Below are 22526 nucleotides of genomic sequence, written 5' to 3'. Positions count from 1 at the left end.
CTATGTTTATGTGTGTGTCTGTGTGTGTGTGTGTGTCTATGTCTATGTGTGTGTCTGTGTGTGTGTGTGTCTATGTGTGTGTCTATGTCTATGTGTGTGTCTATGTGTGTTTCTATGTGTGTGTGTCTATGTGTGTGTCTATGTGTGTATGTGTGTGTCTGTGTGTTTCTATGTGTGTGTGTGTCTATGTGTGTGTATGTGTGTCTATGTGTGTTTCTATGTGTGTGTGTCTATGTGTGTGTTTATGAATGGCTGCATTTCTGTCACATCCTCCTAAATCCTCCACGCTGGTCCTTCAATAGGCAGAATATATAACTAGTATGTTCCAGTCATAATACCTCAACATTGGACAGTAAGGATTCAGTGTTACTCTAGTTCTAGTCCAGTCCGGTGGTCACACATCAGATATATATATATATATATATATATATATATATATATATATATATATATATATATATATATATATATATATATATATATATATATATATATATATATATATATATATTGAATGTCTCCAGATATGACTTCATGAGAGTCCTGGACACACATGTACTGATGACTGCACTAGTCCAGCCTCCGCTCAAAGATGCTCCGCCTCCAGACCCTTAAGTCAGACCAGTGAGACGCCACACGTCATTCATGTCCACATTTAATTATTTATTACATTAAGTTATTATCAAACAGGTACTTTACACACATATATACACACTGTAAACAAGTGTAACAGCAAATATGAATCCAGGAGAATAAATAAATACATTTAAAAAAAGATGGTTAGTTCATATTATTAGTTATTTCTTAAGGATAGAAATGAGCCACAAAAACTATAACAATAAAGTAGAAACCAGTGGAAAACTGCTCTTCCACACGGTTTAAAATCACAATCATATATATTTATATATATATATAAAATCAATAACATAGAAAATCCAGTGTGTGACAATAACCAGAAAGGCTTTCTAAGAATAGCATGAAGAGAATAAACCGATAAATAAACTGGTTTCAAATGAAAGCTGCTGTGCATGAATCAAAACATCCACGCTGGTTCCAGAGGTTCCAGAGGCTCCAGAGGTTCCAGAGGCTCCAAAGGTTCCAGAGGTTCCAGAGGTTCCAGAGGTTCCAAAGGTTCCAGAGGTTCCAGAGGCTCCAGAGGTTCCAGAGGTTCCAGAGGTTCTGCCCCTGTGACGCTCCACCAGTGTCAGAGCGTACTGTCCTGGAACATGGCCGTGACGATCCGCGCCACACACTGACCGAACTCCTCCAGCACCATGTGCTCAGCGAGGGCGCCGCACTCCGACTCAAACTCCGCCTCCTCGGCTTTGGCCAGCAGACACTCGCACACGGCCTCCACCACGGCGGGAGTGATCACCGATACGGGCCGCCTGAACACACACACACACACACACACACACACACACACACACACACAGAGACACGGTTGTTGCGTGAGGCCCTTTGTTCCTCCCTCAGACAGACGTCTCTCAGTCGCTGCTACCAAAGCAGACTCACTCATCGATGACATCGTTGGTGTCTTTGAGGCCCACCTGTGAGCCACCGACGTAGTTCCTGCAGCCAACGCACTTACAGCTGACGGAGCACTTGATGTTGGCCTGCGCACAGACACCACAGTACAGCTGACTCATCCTCATCCTCATCATCATCATCATCATCATCATCATCATCATGCATTAGAATCTCTTTTGTCTTTTTATATGCAGTAAATAAACTCCTGGTCACCTCACCGGGAGATAGAAGACAGATGAACTGTATAAGAATGATGAATGAGTAGTCTACAGTAGTGTGTGTGTGTGTGTGTGTGTGTGTGTGTGCGTGTGCGTGCGTGTGTGTGTGTGTGTGTGTCACCTCATAGCACTCGCAGTAGTTCTTCAGGCAGCCGGAGCGTTTGCAGTTGCAGCCTTTGTTCCTCTCCCTCATCCCTCCGGCAGTCGTGGACCTGAAGGCCGCTGGGTTCCGACCCAAACACAACTACACACGACAACACCAGCAATGGGTCACGGTTCTGGGTCACGGTCCGGGCATGGTCTTTCTTTTATTCATGTATTTTGACAGTGATTGTCATTCAGGAGTTGCTTATTTAACGGTTAAGCACATCAGTATTGTTAGATGGGTGTTAGGTGTTGTGTCACCTTGTTGTTACGCTCTATGTGGTGGATGTGAGTCGACACGCTGTCCTAACGCTGGCAGAAGAACAGCGTGTGTGAGTGAGGCCCAGCGGGGGGGGGGGGGGGAGAGGGGGGGAGGGAGAGAGAGAGAGAGAGAGAGAGAGAGAGAGAGAGAGAGAGGAGAGAGAGGGAGAGGGGGAGAGAGAGAGAGAGAGAGAGAGAGAGAGAGAGAGAGAGAGAGAGAGAGAGAGAGAGAGAGAGAGAGAGAAGAGAGAGAGAGAGAGAGCATGTCTGCAGCGACGAATCACATCCGCTGACAGAGCCACACACCCGGTCCCGACTCAAACACCAATTAGACGCCATCGATGCTCGCCGTGTCTCCGTGTTTACCGCCAACAGCTCACCATCAGTTACCTAACACACTACTTCCTTTGGTGTGTTTCTCTGTATCTGACCCTTGTAACGGTGATCACTCGTTATCACTTTGACTTGACTTCTATTCAGGCTTTTGAAAGATGTGAGTCATACAGTCAGCCCTAATCTGCAGGCTTGTGATTGGTCATCTTCTATATGAGCTCTCTGTATTGTTCATGCGTGCTCTTTGGTTTCATCAGAGGCTTCATTCACTCTGTTGAGATCTAAAGCTTTCACTGGAGCACTTCTGACGTACAAATTTGTTGGTTAGACCGATGACGTAACAGAGCGTGGCACACCTTCACCGCCGCGCGCCGCTTCACCTCGTGCTCTGCATTGTTGTGGCAGTTGGAGCAGTCACAGCTGCCGCACATCGTCCCGCTAGAGAAACACTCGCAGTAGCTGAAAGAGACCGGCGACAGACAGGCGTCACACTGAGCAGACGGTGAGCCCCTTTACTTCTATTCTAGAGCCGCATACCAAAATACAAAGGAGGAGCGACGTCACAGAGACAATGCAGAGTGACGGTGAGACGGCCCACTCACAGCTTCAGGCACTGGGATCTGGTGCAGCGGCAGGGCTTCCTAAACTTCACTTCACACAGCGCTCCTGAGGTTCTGCAGGGACAAAAGGAGGGAACATGACATAAGTAAAGCTCAATGAATAGACCGGGGGTCGGCAACCTTTACTGTCCAAAGAGACGGTTTGCCCTATTTTCACCAGATAAAACACTACGCCGGAGTTTGAAAGCTGCGGGGCTGCTTTGTGGCGTGGACGGCGTTAACGCTTACATCTGGAACCCATCGCGTGTTCACTACTTGATGGGCTCTGAGCAGTCACGGCGTGTCCTTCCCCCATTGGTCACGCCCCCGTCACGCTCACAAACAACAGCATCGATGACCGATCGACTACCAGCTTAATTCAACATGGACAGCTGATTACAGCTGTGTTTACTAGCAGCTGTTGTTCAGTTAAAGTCTGCATTATTGTGGAGGAAGCAGCTGTTGTTGTAGCGATCAGTGAGCGGCGTGACCAGCGGAGGAATCAGACCTACGGAGACGTCTTAGGGAGGACAATAAGGACTGTCCTGTCCTTATTGATGCTCATTTTGTTCTGCACAACTATTGTGAAGTCTGCAGATAACATGTAAAACGTGAAATGCTCTCCAGTAGGACAGAGACTTCAGACACCGTCCTCTTCACTGTTAGACAGATGGAGAGACAGGATGCTAACAGGCTGAACTTCTAGACAGATGGAGACATGGTCCACAGCTGGGCTCATTCTCTGTAGCACCAGGCTGGTTACTGCCACGCTTCAGCGGTGCTCACAGGAAACAACCTGCAGCGATAGCGATGTGTGCGTTCCTACAGTTTGACTGATTTAGCGACTGGCTTGTTGGCTAGCTACCTGAAGGAACTTCAGTACAATGTAACACATGGATTGAGTGCTGGAGTGAATGAGACCTCTTTGTGTTTCATATTTGGCGGTTCTTACCGTGCTGCAGGCTGCAGGTCTCTGGGCTCACACAGGGAGCGTGTTGCCTGCTGGTGCTGGGGAAGCCGTGTGTAAGTGAATGACTGAACGCATCGATAGCAATCAAGCAGTTAATGACGTCAAAGAACCCAAGACCACGAATGTACCACAAAGAAAGTGGACATCTGGGTACACCAAGAGAACCTACCTGGCTGGGAGTCCCCAGCACACCCACATCTGGTGAAGACAAAGGAGAGGAGGGTTACCACGGGAACCCCGACACAACCACCCCAGACTCATCGGGGCTGAGAAGGGAGGCTGCAGACTCTGAACCACGGCCCGGTACCGAGCCGGTACCGGCTCGTTGACTAAACAGACATCACCCCGTCCCCTACGGAACCCTGTCCTCACCGTTCCCTTGAGCGGACGTCTGGGTGAGGAACACGGGTCCCAGCGCCGCCTCTCCATCCCCACCAACGGCACACACCAGCTACACAGAGGAGGGGCGGAGATCAGCTGTGACACGACATTACCTTTTGGTAACCTTAAGGCTCGCTGAGCTTCATACCGTACATGTAGTAGTACTACTAGAGTGTGCAGTACGACAACTGTAAAACATAGTACGGCACTGACGTGGAAAGTATCCCGACAACACTCAAACAGGTTAGATGTCACAGTTTAGTGGGAACAAAGTATCGCAGAATCCAGGTCCAAATGCAGACCTGTCACTCTATTGTCCTGCAGATGGGTCAGAGCGTCCCACACAAGACGGGATCACAAAATGTAATAAAAAGCAAAGTATTCTAAGCTGCATGTTTCCTCATCTTTTACCGGTGTTTAAGGTTTTTGCCGAGATATTTAGACGTGAATCGTATCACAGTGATCATGTTGGTAGTGTGGCAACACTAGTTTGTAAACCCCAGTCTGGACATGCATACATACCCGGACCAGGTCTGCTTCAGTCCAATGAGGAAACACATTCCCTCTAGGTCACATACTAGGAGACAGGCTCACATTCTATTTCCTTGTAGAAAACAGAATTGTAAACTGAATAAAACTAAACTTCACGAGATCTTTTCTTTTTCACGTTGAATGGATTAGAATGGGTTCCATGCTGATAGCAGAACTCACAGGCTGTGTGATGAGGGTCCTAAACTCAGTCAGGCCCTCCTGAAGCTGCTGCTGGTCCACCGGCTGCGGTACACAGATGCTGGCTAAAGGGGCACGCAAGTCTCCCTAAAACACACACGTAAAAACAAACACAAGCCACGTGTGGATTCTGTTTGAATCCATGAAGATGTTTCAATGATCCCGAGCACTCACCTGCATCATGTTCCAGGGAACGGGTTCATTGGTGAACCAGGGAGCGGAAACGGAGCTGTACTGGCTGAAGTCTGGTGGACCAGGTTCAGGGCTGAGGAGACCAAAACTGCCTCAAGTCACATTACCGCTCCACATCCTCCATGTCATCACATGTGGCACTGCTGCTGCCCCTGCAACACTGGTATCACTCTGGTTTATAGACGTTATCCAAACTAAAAAGGGACTACGACAGAATCCCAGTGAGAAGTGGTTTCAGTGCCTGTGTGTCATGCTTCATACCGCCACCAGAGGGAGCACAAGTAAAGATGAATGTGGCTCACAGGCTGCCGATTGTTGGGGACGATACGCTGACTGGTACCTGACATTTGGTGTGACTCGTTCAGTTAAAACTGCAGAGTGAATGCGGACTTACCCAGTGAGGTGATACTGACTTGACTGGGGCTCCTGGAGGTAGTCTGAGTAAGTCATCAGACACTGAGGGGACTGTCCACCGAGGGGACAGCGGGACCTGCAATCAAGTCCTTCATCTTAGTCCACGTAAAACTACCTTACATGGCCCGAGCCTCAGTTTGGTTGTGAATTTAACAACCGCTTAGTAATTCTACCGTGAGGTGAGAGGCTCCACCATGCCTGGCTGAATAGGAGTGTGGTAGTGATCATCAGTGACACGTGAAGGAGACCCCGCCCACACAGGAAGAGGCCCCGCAGGACCAGCGTGGACATCTTCTTCTGAAGACTGGTCATCAGTGTCAATGTTATCTGCGTCCAGCTCTGCCGTGGAGCTATTCATCCCGTCCCCTGTTGAACTGCACATTAGTGAAATATGAAGACGTTCGTCTTGTATTGGCTTTAACGGAAGACACCTTTCTTGGTTCCTAAAATAATGAAAAGCATGAACTGTTACCTTATCATAACTTGCTTTACACCTTTCCTTTACTCGTGAATCCTATAATAAGTTAAACTGTGATTCCAGATCCTCCACATCACTTCATCGTTACACTATTCTCACCTGTTACCTCGCGCTGCGTGTAATTACACCTGCATTACTTACAAGTTTATTCATTTTCCAAATATTGTGATATTTGTCTTCACGTCGCCCTTGGGAGCGGCCGCTACATTAGCTAGCAAGCTATTTAGCATTGCGCTAATAGCGTTAGTTTAATTGCGTCGATACTTGTGTTAGCTAACGTAATTACATATTACGTAATAACGTATTTACGTTAGTACGTTATACGTTAGTAAACGTCAATACTTTTGTTAGCTAAGCTAGCAAAAGTATTGATGTTAGCCAGTTTCCACAGGTGACAGTCTTGTATGTTGGCGAGTTGCTGCATTAATTAAAATGTATTCACTTATGAGTTATAAGTAGTAATGTTGATGCTGTCTCGAGTTAACCTACGTACCTGATAACACTAGCTGGTATAGCCTCACGCTAGCTAGCATGAAAGACACCGTTACCAGAGTAACGCTACGTGGTTAACTAACGTTAGCGGTTTACGTCATATCTGCGGCTTCGCCTTTTCGAGTTACGCCGCGCTCGTTTTTTGGTACGCATGTAAAGTAACAGGACGCAGCAGTGACAACTTCTGTCAGAAGTCTAAAAAGTAAAACATGTACGTTCGACCTGCTAACTTACTTCTACACACGTCCCTTTATGGACGAACACACCCGGGCCGCGTCACTTGCTATGAAGAACTAACAAACTGATGCCTTCATGTACTATCAGAGGGTCCGATATTACAGAACCTACTAAGGGAAACGAGCAAAAGACGTAAACACGACGAGCAACGACGTGTGGATTTAGTTGCTGGCGGTCACAAAACTGCATTTTAGCATTTATAGTTTATGATAAGGGTTGTTAGCTTCATTTAGCTAAACGTGTGGGTGGAATGGTGGCGGTATTTAGTGGTTGTGTGTGTGTCTGTTTGTTAGTTAATGGGCGGATGTGATTGCTGGTTGCTCTTTAGATGGGGCGACGGGCGATTTCCAGCCTTCAACACGAAGGTCGAGGCTTCGCGTGTTGCTGGAGGCAACGCGTGCTGCCCGAGGCCCCGGTGTCTACGGTAGGATACCGAATAATCAAAGAGACACTTTGTTCCTGTATAATTACAACTTTTAATGTGTTTACACGCACTGTCGCGCGCTGTCCCTCCGCTGCGTATTTTTGAGTTTTAACTGCGGCAATAACGATTCTAGAAGTCACCATTTCATTAAAATAAGAGCTCATTGGTGTGTTAGTTGTATGCCTAAACTCCCAAAGTAAAAAAAACCTTCTAATTCATGTTTGGTGGAAGTGAGAACTCTTTGTGGAAAAGCAAAACAAAAGTAAAGTTTCATCAGTTGAATATTGTTTGTCGATTTCCACGCATACGATGATGAGAGCGTGTGTCGTGGCAGATTATTGTTAAACAATACAACAATTAATCTTCAAGGATGCATACAGTTATATACGTGAATCCAGTTGTGACGACAGCGCCCCTCTCTCCATAGACTGGTCAAAGGCTGACACCTGGTGGTGAGTTTGTGGAACTGCACTATAATTGTTTTTGAATGAAAGCAGGAAGCAGGAAGAAACCACATAATGTGTAAATACAGAGTTTATTTACTTGAATAACAAAGAAGTCCTGGGTTCATAGGAACACTGGTAGTTTCACTCCCCTGTGTCTCTTTACTCCTGATAATGTGGGCGACAGCTCTGAGGTTTGGAAGAGTGTAGCTGCTGATGAAGTGCACACAAAGCTTCAGCAGCAAACACCTCCTCGTTTCCTCTCCTTCTGCTCAGGCTTGAGGTAACAGCACAAACCGACAAGGTTGAACATCCGAGGAGGTTGAACATCCAAGGTGAAAGAACAGATCACTTATTGCAGCATGTGTGTCTCTGTGTGTCTCTGTGTGTGTCTCTGTGTGTCACAGTGTGTGTCTCTGGGTGTGTTTCTGTGTGTCTCTGTGTGTGTCTCTGTGTGTCACAGTGTGTGTCTCTGTGTGTGTCACAGTGTGTGTCTCTGTGTGTGTCTCTGTGTGTGTCTCTGTGTGTCACAGTGTGTGTCTCTGGGTGTGTTTCTGTGTGTCTCTGTGTGTGTCTCTGTGTGTCACAGTGTGTGTCTCTGTGTGTGTCTCTGTGTGTCTCTGTGTGTCACAGTGTGTGTCTCTGTGTGTGTCTCTGTGTGTCTCTTGTGTGTCACTCAGCTCCTGGAGCCCAGCCGGGGGGGTTCTGTGGGGGGTCAGAGTGCCTCTGAGAGGAATGCAGGGGGAGGAGCCGTGAGAGTAGATGTTTTGTTCTCTCGTCCTGCAAATAATTCCCATCAGTCCGGTGAGTGCCTCGGTGAGGCAGACGGGACCTGAGGTGGGTCAGACCGGGTCAGGCCGGGTTCTTGTGGGTCACGATGCGTACAGGACTCACAGCACAGCGCCCAAACTTGTATTCTCTGTCTAGATAAAGCAAGCTAAAGACAGTTCTTGTACTCCCTCACAGCCTTGTTGTCTCCTACCGTGTACAGCAGCGTTACTGTATGAGACCCTATAAATACCCCCCAGGGTCACTGAGCTGCTGTGTTAGTTCAGCTAACACATGTACTAAAATTGGAACGATACAGAGAAGATCAGCATGGCCCCTGGTGCAAGGATGACACGCAAACTCGTGAAGCGTTCTCAATTTTCATAAAAATCCTATTTTTTATGATTAATGAAAAGTATTTTTTTTTTGTTGCTATTTGAGCGAAACAGCGCCGCCGCGGCCGCTGGCGGTACTGCAGCACAGGGCGGGAAGCAGCAGAAGCGTCTTTGACTGTTAAACACTGTTTAAAACCTCTAAACAAACAAACTACTACAAAACCTGCTGGAATCTGAGCGTGCGTGACGTCACTGTCTTCGGGTGTGGATTCAAAACCTTTTTTTCCATTTAGAAAAGACGCCTAAAGTCCTTTTCTCCGCGTCTCCTTATTGGAAAACTTCCGTCTGATTCAGAAACATCAGACTTCCGGTAAATTCCTTCAAAGTAAAAGCACGGATTCGCCATGATTTTCTTTTTTTTTTCTACTTGTTTGCACAGGATTTGCAGTGAAACGTAAAGTGGAGACGCATCACTGACGTCAGGGGAATGATGTAATAATACAGAATGCAGTCGTGTTGTCGTACCTGCTAGTGAGTCCGGTTTACACAGACACATTGTGAGGGAGACGTGATCTATCTAGAACCAAGCATCACATCTGGACATGATGTTTATTCCTCACTGACTGTTAGTACTATCACTAGAGACCGTCTCTGTAGTCCAGCTTCTCTGTAAACATTGTTTTTAATACTTCCTGGTCGTTTGGTGACAGCAGGTGTGTATCCTTGATTTATTCTAGATTTTGGAGAGACGCAGTCGGACAGAAAGAGTGAATATTATTCATGAAAGAGCAGTTTGTTTTGGAGGACTGAGCTTTGACAGTGGTGTAAACTCATGTAGTTTGATAGTTTTAACAGACGCTTTATTTTGAAGGACATAGCCGGAAGTGTTTTTGTAAGAATTGTGCTGACTTGTTTTATCTGTGCAGAAAGAGGTGGATGTGAGGACTGATTTATATTTTATATATATATATATTTATATATATATATATATATATATATATATAATATAAATCATAATAATAGTATGATACATATACAGTATAATACTGTATATGTATCATACTATTATTATTATATATGTATATCATATTTAGTATTCTGTCATATTACTCTACTTCATATTTAATAGTGTATTCCAACATTTCACCTTGTACTATATCTTATATTCCATACGAATATTATATTTTATTATGTATTTTATGCTGTATTATCATTTCAAAATAAAAGTTTCTACAACCTGCTCCTTGTCTGGAGTCTTTATTATTTCAGATCATTAATAATTCATTCCAGACATTTAACTGAATCACAACACGCTGCTGCATGAGACACTTTAACGGGTTAATGGATTCATCAGCTCACGTTAAACAAAGTTACAGCATTAATTCATCCTATGAGAACGTTCATGTGTTCCTCTTCATATGATGATGACACTCCCACATTAGGTCTGTTCATCAGCTTTGGACATTTAAACTTCTGCATTTTGTTCTTTCAGTCTGATTTTTTTTGCGTACATAATACATACTGCATATTTAATGCTAACATATATTACTTCTACTGTTCTACATGAAGCAGCACTACATCTACCTGGACCCCACACTGCTCTGTGTCCTAGCCGGGGATCGAACCGCTGACCTGCTCCACGTCAGACGATCAACCTGCTGGCTTCTAAGAGAGCTGGATTGTTCCAGTTTCTAGAATCCACCTGCTCTGTAATCTAGTGAAGTCGTGAACAATGATAACAGAGAACTTATTTGAATCTATCAAACCAAAACTACACCATCAAATGACTCCAACCATGTTCCTGCTTTTAGTTCGGGATGACTGAGAGAAGCTTTGGGACTTTATTTCTAAGGGCTCAAAGCTTCCAGGTGGTTCGTAGAACTTCCAACAGCTGTTCAACACTGGAGTTAAAATAACACCTTTGAGGAGTAAAAGTGTAGCCATCTTGGATCGTGAGGTTGGGGTCCGTGGGTTTCAGAGTCTGTAGTCAGGTGGTGTTGCGGTTGAAATGACTCATGGTGGACGCTGAAAGGCCATCAAGAGCACTTGAAGGAGGCCTCGTGTACTACTGACAGGACATAGTGTCAGTTTGAGTTATTGTTATTTAAGTTACCACGTGTACTTTAAGCTTTGACGGATGCTCTCAATGACTTGCCCTCATTTCGTAAAGACATCGTTCCTGATGGTCAAGATAGTATCGCTCAGGACCCTGAGGGTGAACCAGTTCAAGCACATTACAAAGATAAAACATTAACATAACATTAAGTTACAGTTGATATAGAAACATAAGGTCCTCTATACCTCCGTTAATCTGAGTTTGTTAATAATCAACTAGGTGACGCATGTCTTACTTGTTGTTTTTTAAATCTAGCTGATACATATTGTGACTGATGGAAAGAAAGGAATCCAAGTTAGTCCAGTGCCATTTGTTTATTTATTTGACTCCATTGTCATAAATCAGAGGATAGTATATTAAGAAGATAACACAGTGTTGGTTTCTGAACAGAGGTCCCCCCCCCCCCATTCAAAGTGTTGTATTTACACAGGAGCAGAGAGATCTGTACCATTTGCATTGGGGGACAATCGATCTGCAAGAGTAAAATAATCAGACCTCTGGTAGCATCAGAGAGTGAATGGAGAGACAGTAAGGTGACAGTTATGGGCGGCGGAGTCCCGACAGCAGGAACATAGACTTTAGTAATGGAGATGAACTGAAGAGGGGAACACACATTAGGGATTGTCCAGTTCGTCTGATGTCACAGAGGAAGGCAGGCTGTCCAAGGCTCCCATCTCTGTAAGCACACACACACACACACACACACACACACACACACACACAGATGTGTTCAGAGAACATCACTATACGTGTCGACACGTGTCAGTATGTTATTCCATACAACGCTTCAGTAATAGGAGGCATAATGAACACACAGACAGTGTATTGCTTCATGTATGTATACTGAATATGAGCTCACATTCATCCCTCAGTCATGGGTTCTCACCCTAACCTCAGTTAACTTGAAAGTATTTCAAAACAACATGTTGGTGGACCGAAAATATGTTTCATAAATACATTTCATATCGACTCTGCGATAAAATGACTATAAATTAACCTGTTAACCTCGTATATGCTTGCAGTGTTACATGGTTTGAGTTTTGAAACAACTCCTTAGGTTATGGCAACACAAATATTTGGTTACGGTCAGCAAAAACATTGTGGTTTGTCTTAAAATAATAACGTAAAAATGTAACAATGTAACTACGTAACAATGTAACTACGTAACAATGTAACAATGTAATGTAACAATGTAACTACGTAACAATGTAATGTAACAATATAACTACGTAACAATGTAATGTAACAATGTAACTACGTAACAATGTAATGCAACTACGTAACAATGTAATGTAACAATGTAACTACGTAACAATGTAATGTAACAATATAACTACATAACAATGTAATGTAACAATGCAACTACGTAACAATGTTATGTAACAATGTAACTACGTAACAACGTAACTACGTAACAATGTAACTACGTAACAATGTAATGTAACAATGTAATGTAACAATGTAATTACGTAACAATGTAATTACGTAACAATGTAATGTAACAATGTAATGTAACAATGTAACTACGTAACAATGTAACTACGTAACAATGTAACAATGTAATGTAACAATGTAACTACGTAACTACGTAACAATGTAATGTAACAATGTAACTACGTACCATGTAACTACGTAACAATGTATCTATGTAACAATGTAACTACGTAACAATGTAATGTAACAATGTAACTAAGTAACAATGTAACGCCACGTTGTAACAATATAACGTTACGCCGTGGCGTTACGACGTACCATAACGTAACTTAAGAGCAGTAGCAACATCCTCACTTTGAGGTTAGTTCAAATAGAAACGGACATACCTTTAAGCTTCAGGTACGACAGAAAGTCAATGATAGTGTGGATGATCTCTCCATCTGCTATTCTCAGGGAGCCTGTGGAGGTAAAGCGACAAAGTGCAGCCAACAATGTTTTCCAATATTTGGAATAAAAATGAATAATGAATATTATGTATAAATTATACAAAGTAAATCAGCGTATTTTCACCTCCAAAATGACCGCTTTGTTGCCTTGATTCTTGAAGAAATCTTTGTTTATTAAAAAATAGTAAAATGATGGAGTATACGACTGGATTATATACTTGGATACTGTATGAGTTCAATTCATCAAGACATAACTTTGATTCTTCGCTCACCGTGGAGGCATGAAGGGTTTCTTCAAGGATTCAAGGTAACAAGCGAAGGTTGCGAGGGTGTCAGTGAGAGGTTGCACAACGAAGTCACAGAGTTTGTCTTTTAGCAGTAGATAAAGGAAGATCAGACAGACCTGTTCTGAAGTCCTCCTCCTGGCCCATGTCCCTCTTGCCAGCCAGACCCGCCTTGTCTCCTAGTGTCCTGTGTCCATCTATTCCATCTGGACGATGAGGAGTGATCACAACGGATACAGTCAAACAAACGGCTGCACTGTGCTCAAGTCACTTGAAATGAGGTCAAGTTAAACTGCAGTTCAGCTTCATTAAAGTATTACATCTATTCAGTTGAAGCTGGGTTTGTATGATTCATGTCCAGCTGCTCTTGAAAGAAGATGTGGTACGTCAGCATGGTATTTGGTTTGTAATTGTTTGTTCAATTTCCAAACTTGTACAGACCGCCTGCAGGGCTTGGCTCCTGGAATTGCGGTAAAAAAAATAAAGAAATAAAAAGAAGCACACGTCTGAAATGGGATGGATGGGAGCGTGAACGCACAAAGAAATGCATTAGAATAATGATGATGATTAAAATAAATAATGGGCAAAGTGGTTTGCGAAGCCATGGTGATGCATCGTCAGCTCTCAGTGTAGATCACAGAGTTCAAAGTCTTAGCTAACACCAAAAGAAATGCATTAGTTTAGAAGGCTTGCTTCCAGTCATCTCTGTATGTCCGGTAGAGGTACCAGCGCCTTCTTGTTCTCTCGTGGTCGGGTTGTTCACGTAGCATAAAATGAATCGGAGAACTGGCGGATTTGTTGTGAATGCAGCCTCAGTTCTCTCGTAAAAGCGACTCTTCACAGTGGATGAGACGGTCCCAAACGGGCTATCTTTAGCCTAGCTTAGCACTAGCTTAGCACTAGGAAAACATGCTAGTTACACTCACTGCTGTTCTGAAGGTGTGTTCATAATCCTTAAAGACTCTTCTTAGTACAGACTGGGCCTCATGTAGAACCTTGAGGTGCGTCTGTTTGCTGATGATGAAGCTAGTGATAATATCTCCCTTCATCTATTCTCTGTGACTTTGCAGCGTTACTCACCGGTCTTCTTCGAGTGTGTGTTTTAAGTCCACACACTCGGATGCATTAAGAGTGTGTGCTTGAAGAGGAGGGCCGTTAAGTGGCTGGAGGTGTTCGCCTCGACTCAGCTTCCTCATTAGCTCAAGTAGCGCTCCAGCTGCTACGCCCTGTGCTGTTTGTGAGCGTGTTGAACTGCAGCTCCAATTAAAACAGGTGACATCGGAGTGACCAGCAGGAGGGGAAATGATGCACTTTAATGGTGTCTGTGTTTCAAGTGCAAACTGCTCCTCGTGTCTCTGTGGGTGTGTTGATCATTACATTTAATATTATATATCCTGCAATGTTAAATGCTGTGTGTTTTTATATATAACATGTATTATGTAGTATGTCTATAGTATGTAGTGCACTTACCTTAAAATGCACGACGTGATTTAAAGGTTTTACACACCGAGGGCGTGATGAATAATCAATAATAATAATAATAAGAGCAGCATCTGTCAGTCTGTCTGGTGTAAACTGTTGTGCTGCCGAAGCTACTGTAAGCTAAGTTATTTTATTTTTACAGTTACAGCATCAGTTAGTGTCTAGGGCTTTTATTGTGAAAGGTAAGAAAGGAAGAGGTGGATCTGGTCCGTGCTAACTTCATCAAGGTCTAGAGGCGTAATGAAATGTTCTTGTTCAGGACCATGGAGCCTCCCTGTTGCTGCACACTGCTGTCATCTTGAATCCGACTGTTCCACATGTGATTGGTTGATGCCTTTATTCGCGGTACGAAAGTGAAAACATTGCGTTGCTCTTTCACCCACGTCATATTAGCGTTCTGTGTGAAAGTAGACAAAAGCAACAGTTCTAAAGTATACTGACGTGTGAATAAAGGGCCTTACACTGCCGAACGGCATGCTGGGAACAGCTCGCTCACCTTCGATGTTCATGTGAGCTTTTACACCCAAACCACACGTTTACTCTAGCGTGTCACTTTTTGGGGTAGCCATTTTGAAATAGCTAAATCCAGCATTAAGTCCAAGATGAGTGGTTCCCAACATCAAAATGAACCAACAGGAGTTGGCGTACGCACTATGCTATGCTAGCATATACTACACACGGGTCCAAGGCAGCATTTTGCGCTGCACAAAGACTGGAAGACAAACAGCTAGCCTAGCTCCATGCTTCAATGGAGCTAAGCTAGTAGTTTGTGCTAAGCTACGCTATCCTGGACCGACGGTATCTCTGTGCTGGACACACAACATTGAGAGTGATACTGCTCATCTAATCTTACACTTGGTATTTACAAAAAATAACAAGATCAGCTGTATCTGTGTGGATGTCATATCTCACAGCACATGACATCACAACGGTCGTAAACCGCTCGCGTTTGCCGGAGATGTCAGAATTCTGTAGTTCTTTTGCGACTTGGCAGAAAGAACTACGGAAGTGTTGACAATCTGTGGAAAATGGCTGCAAAGTGACACTGACACGACCGCCTCAGCCAACAGCAGTTTGGTCATATTTAGTATCTAATGAAGGCAGTTTGAGCTCATCTCGGCTGGTAGAATAATGCTCACGAGAGGCTTTTCTGTTCCTCCCATTCTTACATTACACAAACTCAACATTGAGTCCTTTGCTTCTAGCACAGAGAGAAATGTGATGTTTGGATGCGTAAGCACAGACAGCAGCAGCGGGGGGGGGGGGGGGGGGGACACGGACAGACAGACGTCCTCCCCAGATGAGTGACAGCGGCGGCTAGGGAGGCGGGATGTTTGGACGGAGCAATTCCCGGGCCGACGCCAAGGCCCTGCAGCGGCCGTATGTTTCTATCTTACATTGAGTGACCAGCTCGTCTCTGCCGCGGACACTGGGAGAATCCTTTATCTGAATTAGGTGATCAATACGACCTGCAACACAGGATGAGGCAGGAGCAACCTTTACCTGGGCTTCACACACACACACACACACACACACACACACACACACACACACACACACACAAAGGGACAACATTTTCCAGATTTCCTGTCGTAGAGTTATTTGGACAAATTGGTAAGAACACTCACACACACACACACACACACACACACAAACACACACACACACACACACACACACATGTATCTGGATATAGCCGGTCTTTGAATTATGCTGAATTAGCTGACACGGTGGAGACAATGGACGGGGACAAAGACACAGAACAGCATTGATTCACAGACGATGGGCTCGACCTCTGCAGTGGTGCGAGTCGTGTTACGTAGGCAACATTTTCAAACGATACCGGTGAGCTCAGGGCATTGACTGCTGATGGATGGGTTGTGTCATTTAAAGGTTCAATGTGTACGATCTGCCGACACGCTCCCAACACGTAGGGGGCAGCGTTTCACCACGACTGGGTTCATACAGTCTACATTTACAGTCATCAGTTATATATACAGTATATATATATACAGTGTATATATATACCAGCTCTATTGCTACTTCCTCTCGTGTTGGACTAGGACAGACGAGACGCTGTAGTGACTCACTATCGCCTCTCCAGGTACAAGCGGTATAACAAGACCTGAAGGGACGGGGCTAGCTGGTTAGCATGCTAATTTCGGTAGATATCTCTGCGACACAATACGTGAGACGTGACATCAACACTGTCACCTCTTCATGTTCGTTTGATAAAGTTTGTTCATTTTTTGAATACTTTAATTATGGTCAGATTTTACACACTGCCCCTTTAACAGTGAACAGTTTCAGTCACCATCTGGAACTAAATCTCTTTTCCTCCCCCGACTTTTGGTTGAAGCTAATAAATTAGCCTATACATAAAACAAAGTTTGACTTAGCTTAGCATAAAGAGGGGAAACCAGATGCCGTCTAAGCACACAGAGGCAGGATGAAGCAGAGCTACAAGACTACAGTCTGACAGCAGCAGGCATGGAAGTGAGGTGATGGGTTAGTTTGTGTATTTGCAAGAACACGTAGTTAAAATGTGTAATTTAGTACAAAACACTGGTCGAGCGACACGTTCTCATCAGGTACTGACGCTTGGTCAGTGGCCCCGCCCTTCAATCTGTTACGCTCTCGGTAACCCTCTCGTGACAAGTTTTCCGCTCGATGAATGCACTGCGGCTTTTCAAAATAAACTTCTGTGTTCACAGGAAACGCACAGATTCCACGCGTTACATTTCCAACGTAGGTTTTTTTTAGATCTTCCACAACAAGTGTACTTGGTTAGAACTAAAAGATCTTAATTGTGGTTAAAATAATTCAACTTGTTAAGTAACTGGCGCCGTTAAGCCCTAAGCCTATTTGTAGGCCTCTCCTCGATTTTTGCAACCCATAGTAAAGAGAGTGTATTTCGTGTATTTTAATAGTTTTTATGTTGTAGAAAGCTGACCCTTGTGAAATTTGTTCAGATTTGTAAATATCAGTATATATGTTACTGGTTAAGAGAACATTAAGATGGAACACAGCACAAATTGAAATTCTTTATCTCCGATTATAAATTAATCCAATTTTGATAAGATATTTCTTTTTAATGTTGTAGTTGAAAGCTTTTCTCCTCTCCAGATCATAGCCCAATGGGTTGAGAGTCTCTCTGCACAATGTTTTCTTTGATAAATTGAAGCATTCAAGAGCTAGAGAGGTCTGAGTGCAGAGATTTCAGCCGAGGTCAACCAAAATGTCATTTGGTTCCAGCTGTTCCATTGTAATTTTATGAAGTATATAATTATATATTTCACTTCTTTTATGACTAATAGTGTTCAATCTATCATATGCAGAAGTTTGGCATCATTTAGAGAGCCTGGATCCTCTCTGAGCCTGTTTATGTCTGTCATCCATGGGATTTTCTCATCTGGCTTCCAGTCCAGGTCTCCTAGCTCAGCCTGTGGTTGGTCGATTTCAGTCAATGGACCCTCCTTAGAAGCGTCTGAGTCCAAAGAATCTAACAAACGTGATTTTGATAGACAGAAGCGTTAGCCAGTAGGGAGTAAAACCGTGGCGCGTTGCCTGAACCGTGCGCACAACTTTGCCGGAATTCAAACCCATCCCCCCACGGTCCCTTTGTTATTGGGCCCTTGTTTCTGCACGGGGACATTTCAGAGACGCACCGGAAATACGTAGAAATATTGTTGACGGAAATAAGTGGAGATATACAGCAGAACAACGAAAAGGTAAGGAGCTTTGGATGATTTTGAAGGATATTACGCATTGTTATGCTAACTCGGAGAAGAGCGAGTTATGGCTAGAAATACGTGATTTTGTGATACATCTTTTATTTGCGTACACTATTTGTGTAGAATGGTGTTTGGAGTGTGTAAGAATGTCTTAGATTGTTTGTTTTAAGCAGATTTTGAATTTTTTTTTGAATTTTTTTTTTTTCATATTCATAAATACATGCATAAATGGACATTTTTGGACGGTAAATGCTACAGCGGACCCGAATTCGGGTCCGTCAAGTTTAACAGGTTTAAAGTACGGAAGCTACGCAGCAAAACTACAGTCAAATGATTTAACGGCAACAAAAGTACTTGGTTAGCTTTAGGAAAACATCGTGGTTTGGGTTTAAAATAAGTACGTTTGTTACGTAAAATAACTGCATTTGTTACGTAGCGTTAGCAAAGCGCGGAGGTTTGTTAACTGAACTACGGTTGAATAAGTCGACGTTGATTTCCCACAGGACAGAAACATCGGTCTCCTGGGTGAAAGTCCACCTCAAAGATCTCCTCACTCGTTTTACCACATCACTTTCTCTGCCCATCAAATAGTGACGTGGATGGATTTACATTGGCGCCGGTTGACAGACCGGTGCGTCTCACACAGACTCTTAGAATACGACAGAGAAGTGTTTTGGCATTCTCCCAAACTATGTTTACAGATGTGGTGAAAGTGAGTTTTTGGCTAACAGCCCGTTTGAAGTTCACAAATAAATTCTGCACCAAAGACAATGAAAACCAATACAGAAATATATGCAAGAAATGGAGGCTGCAGTCACAAGTCTTAAAGTCTGCGATGATCATTGACATCCATCAAACATTGAAGAACATCTTTGAAGAACATATTTCACCAACATTTACATATGAGTAAAGTGACGACGCAGTGTAACAGCAGGCTGTGTGTGTGTGTGTGTGTGTGTGTGTGTGTGTGTGCAGTTGGTGTACTTACGGGGACCTAACAGGTAGCCAGCACTGTTCAGTGTCCAGCCCCGTTTCTCCTTCGCCTGCAGGGTCACCAGAAACACAATAATCAGATCCTCAAATGTGTCTTAAAACATAAAATATCTTCATACTCATGTAATGCATTTGAAGATGAAGTATTCTTTCTACCTCTTCCCCATGTTTTGTGTATTATTACTGCAGTATTCTCACTGACAAACACGTTTGCATTGAAGCTGCTTTTATTGTGTTAGGCGTCGGTGTATTATTTTGTGTATTTCTGACACATCTCTGCACCAGTGAACCTAAATAAAAGACATACTCAGAAGAGCTCTGGTGTCATGGTGAATACACAATTATGTCGCCTAAATTAATAGTAACCAGCACACGCTAACTCAAATTACTCCAATCTGATCAAAACTTTATTACAAAAAAAAATGTCATGTTTGATGTGATTACTCTGTATTTATGTGTATGTAAACATATTCAGTGTATAGCTGGAAATATATATATATATATATATTTTGCATTAAAGTTCTTTTCATGTATCAAGTATTTCATTCTCACAAGACTATAAACAAAGACAGGCTTCATGTGGTTGTTTTAAATAGCCTTGTCATGTATTGCACCACTGAACGTGCTATACATCGTTATATATGTTGTTATTACTCATTAATGTGTAACACACAGTGGCTTTACTTCTATACACTGAGACACCCCAACAGTTCACTGTACAACTAACCTGTAGAGCAGTTAGATATGTATTTATACATCTCATGGTATTTCTCTCTGCCTCCCTTGTCAAATTCATTATTATAAATTGCCAAACTTTTACATTATTTAACATGATATATTTAGGTGTTTTACATTGTTCTTCTATAGCGACCATTTGTCTCCTTTATGCTGGTATTTTTAATTATATTTTTGCATCTCCGAATAATTAGGCATCTGACTGGAAATGCAACACACACACACACACACACACACACACACACACACGATAACAACAAAGCCGTGCTAAAATGTGGAATCTGAGCAGCTCACTTACCGCAATGACCAACCCGATGGTCTCAGAGAGAGTTGCGCAAAAGATGAGCGACACGCAAAAAATCCCAAAGCACCTCTGCATCTGAGAACGAGATCAAATAACACATGTTATGTTAATGTCCTCATCAACAGAACGGTATTGATGGAGGACCGACATTCAGGGAAACTTTCTCTTTTCGGGAGATCAGAAAAGAAGAAAGTAAAGGAGCCGCTTACCTTTGATGTCACTTTCCCGCCTGTTCCACTTTGAAGTCTGCGGCAGAAGTCGCTCGGCGCGTGCTGACACTCAGTGGTTTGGATGAGAGGGGGGGGACTCCGTCCACCTTTTATGTCCTGCTTGTCAGCCCCCCCCCCCCCCCCCCCTCCCCTCCCGCAGACCGGATGGGCAGGTCACGAGCACAACGCATAAGACAACATAATACAATTCAATAATATTACATAATGCCATCATCAGGTTTCTTTCTATGTCACCCTTGGAGACATGGGGTTTTAAAAGGGGCCATTCTTCTGTCCTAATCTGACACGTGCCTTCTTCTACAGTCCTCTGAAGGAGCAGATGTTCTTCTAAAGACAGGATCTTATCTTAAATGATAGCCTTTACTTTCTTGCATGTATTTCTGAATTTATTGAACATTCTATACCAAATTTTGTAAATTCAGATGTTTCACAGTTGTGGCAGAACAGTACTGCTGATTTGCAATAATGGTGGAACGTAACAGCATAACCTGAACCGTGTCTGGGGCAGTAGAGGCTTTGCTATTGTAGGCCTGAACCCCAGTTACACCCTGAAGTACCCGTGGTGGTTTACAAAGAGGACCATCACAGAAGTGTAGATCTTATTTTTTATTTATGTCTCATGGCAGTTCATGTCAATTGAAGAAAGTATTTCTGCGAGCGTCGCAGCAGAAGCTGTGAAGGTGGTGAACCGGGGGTTGCAATAAAGCGAAAAGGAAAAGGAACGCCTAACAAAAGAAAGCTGCCGACTCCTCATAGGGCTACAGAGCAGGCGTCCAAATCACACAAAAGTATTAAATTACCAGTAATACATGTCTACTTAGGTGAGCAGCAACCTGCATTCCCTCTAGTGTCCACCAGGGGGCGACTCCTCTGGTTGTATAGAAGTCTAGTCTAAAATGACTCTACTTCTCTCTTGATTTATTCCCTCAGTAAACATTGTAAACATGAGTTTATGGTCTCAATCTCTAGTTTACAGTCTTCTTCAATACAGCATGATGTTCATTTAGTACATTATGCTCCATTTAGAGTCAAACAGACCAGAAAGCAGGGGATGCTTTAGGGGCGGGGCTTACTGTGATTGACAGGTCGCTATCACCACCGCTACCAGAATTGTTCAGCGTTTGATGAAACTAAAAGACACTTTTAAGGATTTCACTGTACATTTTTTCCAGAACAAGATGCACCAAGCTAGCTAACTAGCTAGCGCTCGCGTTAGCTGCTAACGGTTTGCAGGCCTTGACTCCACGTCTTATACACAGTCTGTGGATGTGACAGTTGGAGATGCAGCATTGGTTTGCTCTGTAGCTACATTATGTTTCTTTTAGGGTACTCTGTAACAAAACGCGGTTTGGGAACAGTGTCCTTTCAGTGAACCCTCATCCGTTTCAAAAACCACCACATGCTCATCAATCATTTAACACAGGCACACAACAACACAGACTACATAAAGCTCCAGTAATACGCTAATATGCTGCAGTTGTTTTGTGCAACATGACAATAATGTGTCGGATTAAAACCTCAAATCACCAGTTAAACAATACTAATATCAACGCTGCCTATGAAGGGTTAACACATCCAGGGACCCCAACATCTGGTCACCTGAAAATATGAAATACATGTGCATGGGTTCACAGCCCCTGTAACTGCTGTTTGATTAGATTGTCCAAACCTGTAAGAAGATTTCTGTTGGGATTTTAATTTGGCACGATTTAATACAGCCTTACATCTGCTTTGCGAGTGAACAACAGCTTACTCTTCCTTTTAACGGGACTGCAGAACATCATCGTGATTACAGTGTGGCACATGTTACGGACTGAAAT

The 22526-nt window shown here is 43.5% G+C and overlaps 2 protein-coding genes and 1 non-coding gene across 6 annotated transcripts; 1 reads left to right on the top strand and 2 right to left on the bottom strand.

Moving 5' to 3' along the window:
- Window positions 1–770: 770 nt before the first annotated feature.
- Window positions 771–6464, bottom strand: tesmin (testis expressed metallothionein like protein). 3 transcript variants are annotated; one of them, XM_068723380.1, is made up of 13 exons: window positions 6244–6464; window positions 5945–6137; window positions 5752–5847; window positions 5340–5430; window positions 5148–5252; window positions 4428–4506; window positions 4225–4253; window positions 4038–4093; window positions 3089–3160; window positions 2843–2945; window positions 1870–1992; window positions 1516–1616; window positions 771–1388 (listed from the first exon to the last, which is right to left on the bottom strand). In XM_068723380.1, exons 2-13 carry the CDS (start codon window positions 6127–6129, stop codon window positions 1205–1207), a joined length of 1224 nt encoding a protein of 407 aa, XP_068579481.1. In that variant the 5' UTR covers window positions 6130–6137; window positions 6244–6464; the 3' UTR covers window positions 771–1204. The 3 variants fall into 3 exon arrangements, with proteins under 3 accessions (XP_068579481.1, XP_068579480.1, XP_068579482.1); XM_068723379.1 differs by having other exon boundaries at window positions 5945–6464; XM_068723381.1 differs by having other exon boundaries at window positions 1250–1388; window positions 1551–1616; window positions 5945–6464.
- Window positions 6465–8888: 2424 nt separating this feature from the next.
- On the top strand, window positions 8889–8996 carry LOC137882000 (U6 spliceosomal RNA). Its single transcript, XR_011103914.1, has one exon. It is a non-coding gene; the product is annotated as a U6 spliceosomal RNA (small nuclear RNA).
- Window positions 8997–11363: 2367 nt separating this feature from the next.
- On the bottom strand, window positions 11364–20763 carry gal (galanin/GMAP prepropeptide). Of its 2 annotated transcripts, XM_068723368.1 has the most exons (7): window positions 20686–20763; window positions 20471–20551; window positions 19433–19487; window positions 16108–16179; window positions 13348–13434; window positions 12885–12956; window positions 11364–11740 (listed from the first exon to the last, which is right to left on the bottom strand). In XM_068723368.1, the coding sequence occupies exons 2-7, from the start codon at window positions 20549–20551 to the stop codon at window positions 11679–11681; spliced, it is 429 nt and encodes a 142-aa protein (XP_068579469.1). In that variant the 5' UTR covers window positions 20686–20763; the 3' UTR covers window positions 11364–11678. The 2 variants fall into 2 exon arrangements, with proteins under 2 accessions (XP_068579469.1, XP_068579470.1); XM_068723369.1 differs by lacking the exon at window positions 16108–16179.
- Between the last annotated feature and the right edge of the window lie 1763 nt (window positions 20764–22526).

This window comes from Cebidichthys violaceus, unplaced genomic scaffold, assembly GCF_023349555.1.
Source record: "Cebidichthys violaceus isolate CVI_PGR_0920_01 unplaced genomic scaffold, fCebVio1.0.p SCAF_3, whole genome shotgun sequence".
NCBI lineage: Eukaryota > Metazoa > Chordata > Actinopteri > Perciformes > Stichaeidae > Cebidichthys > Cebidichthys violaceus.
This window is presented reverse-complemented; position numbering and strand designations above follow the sequence as displayed.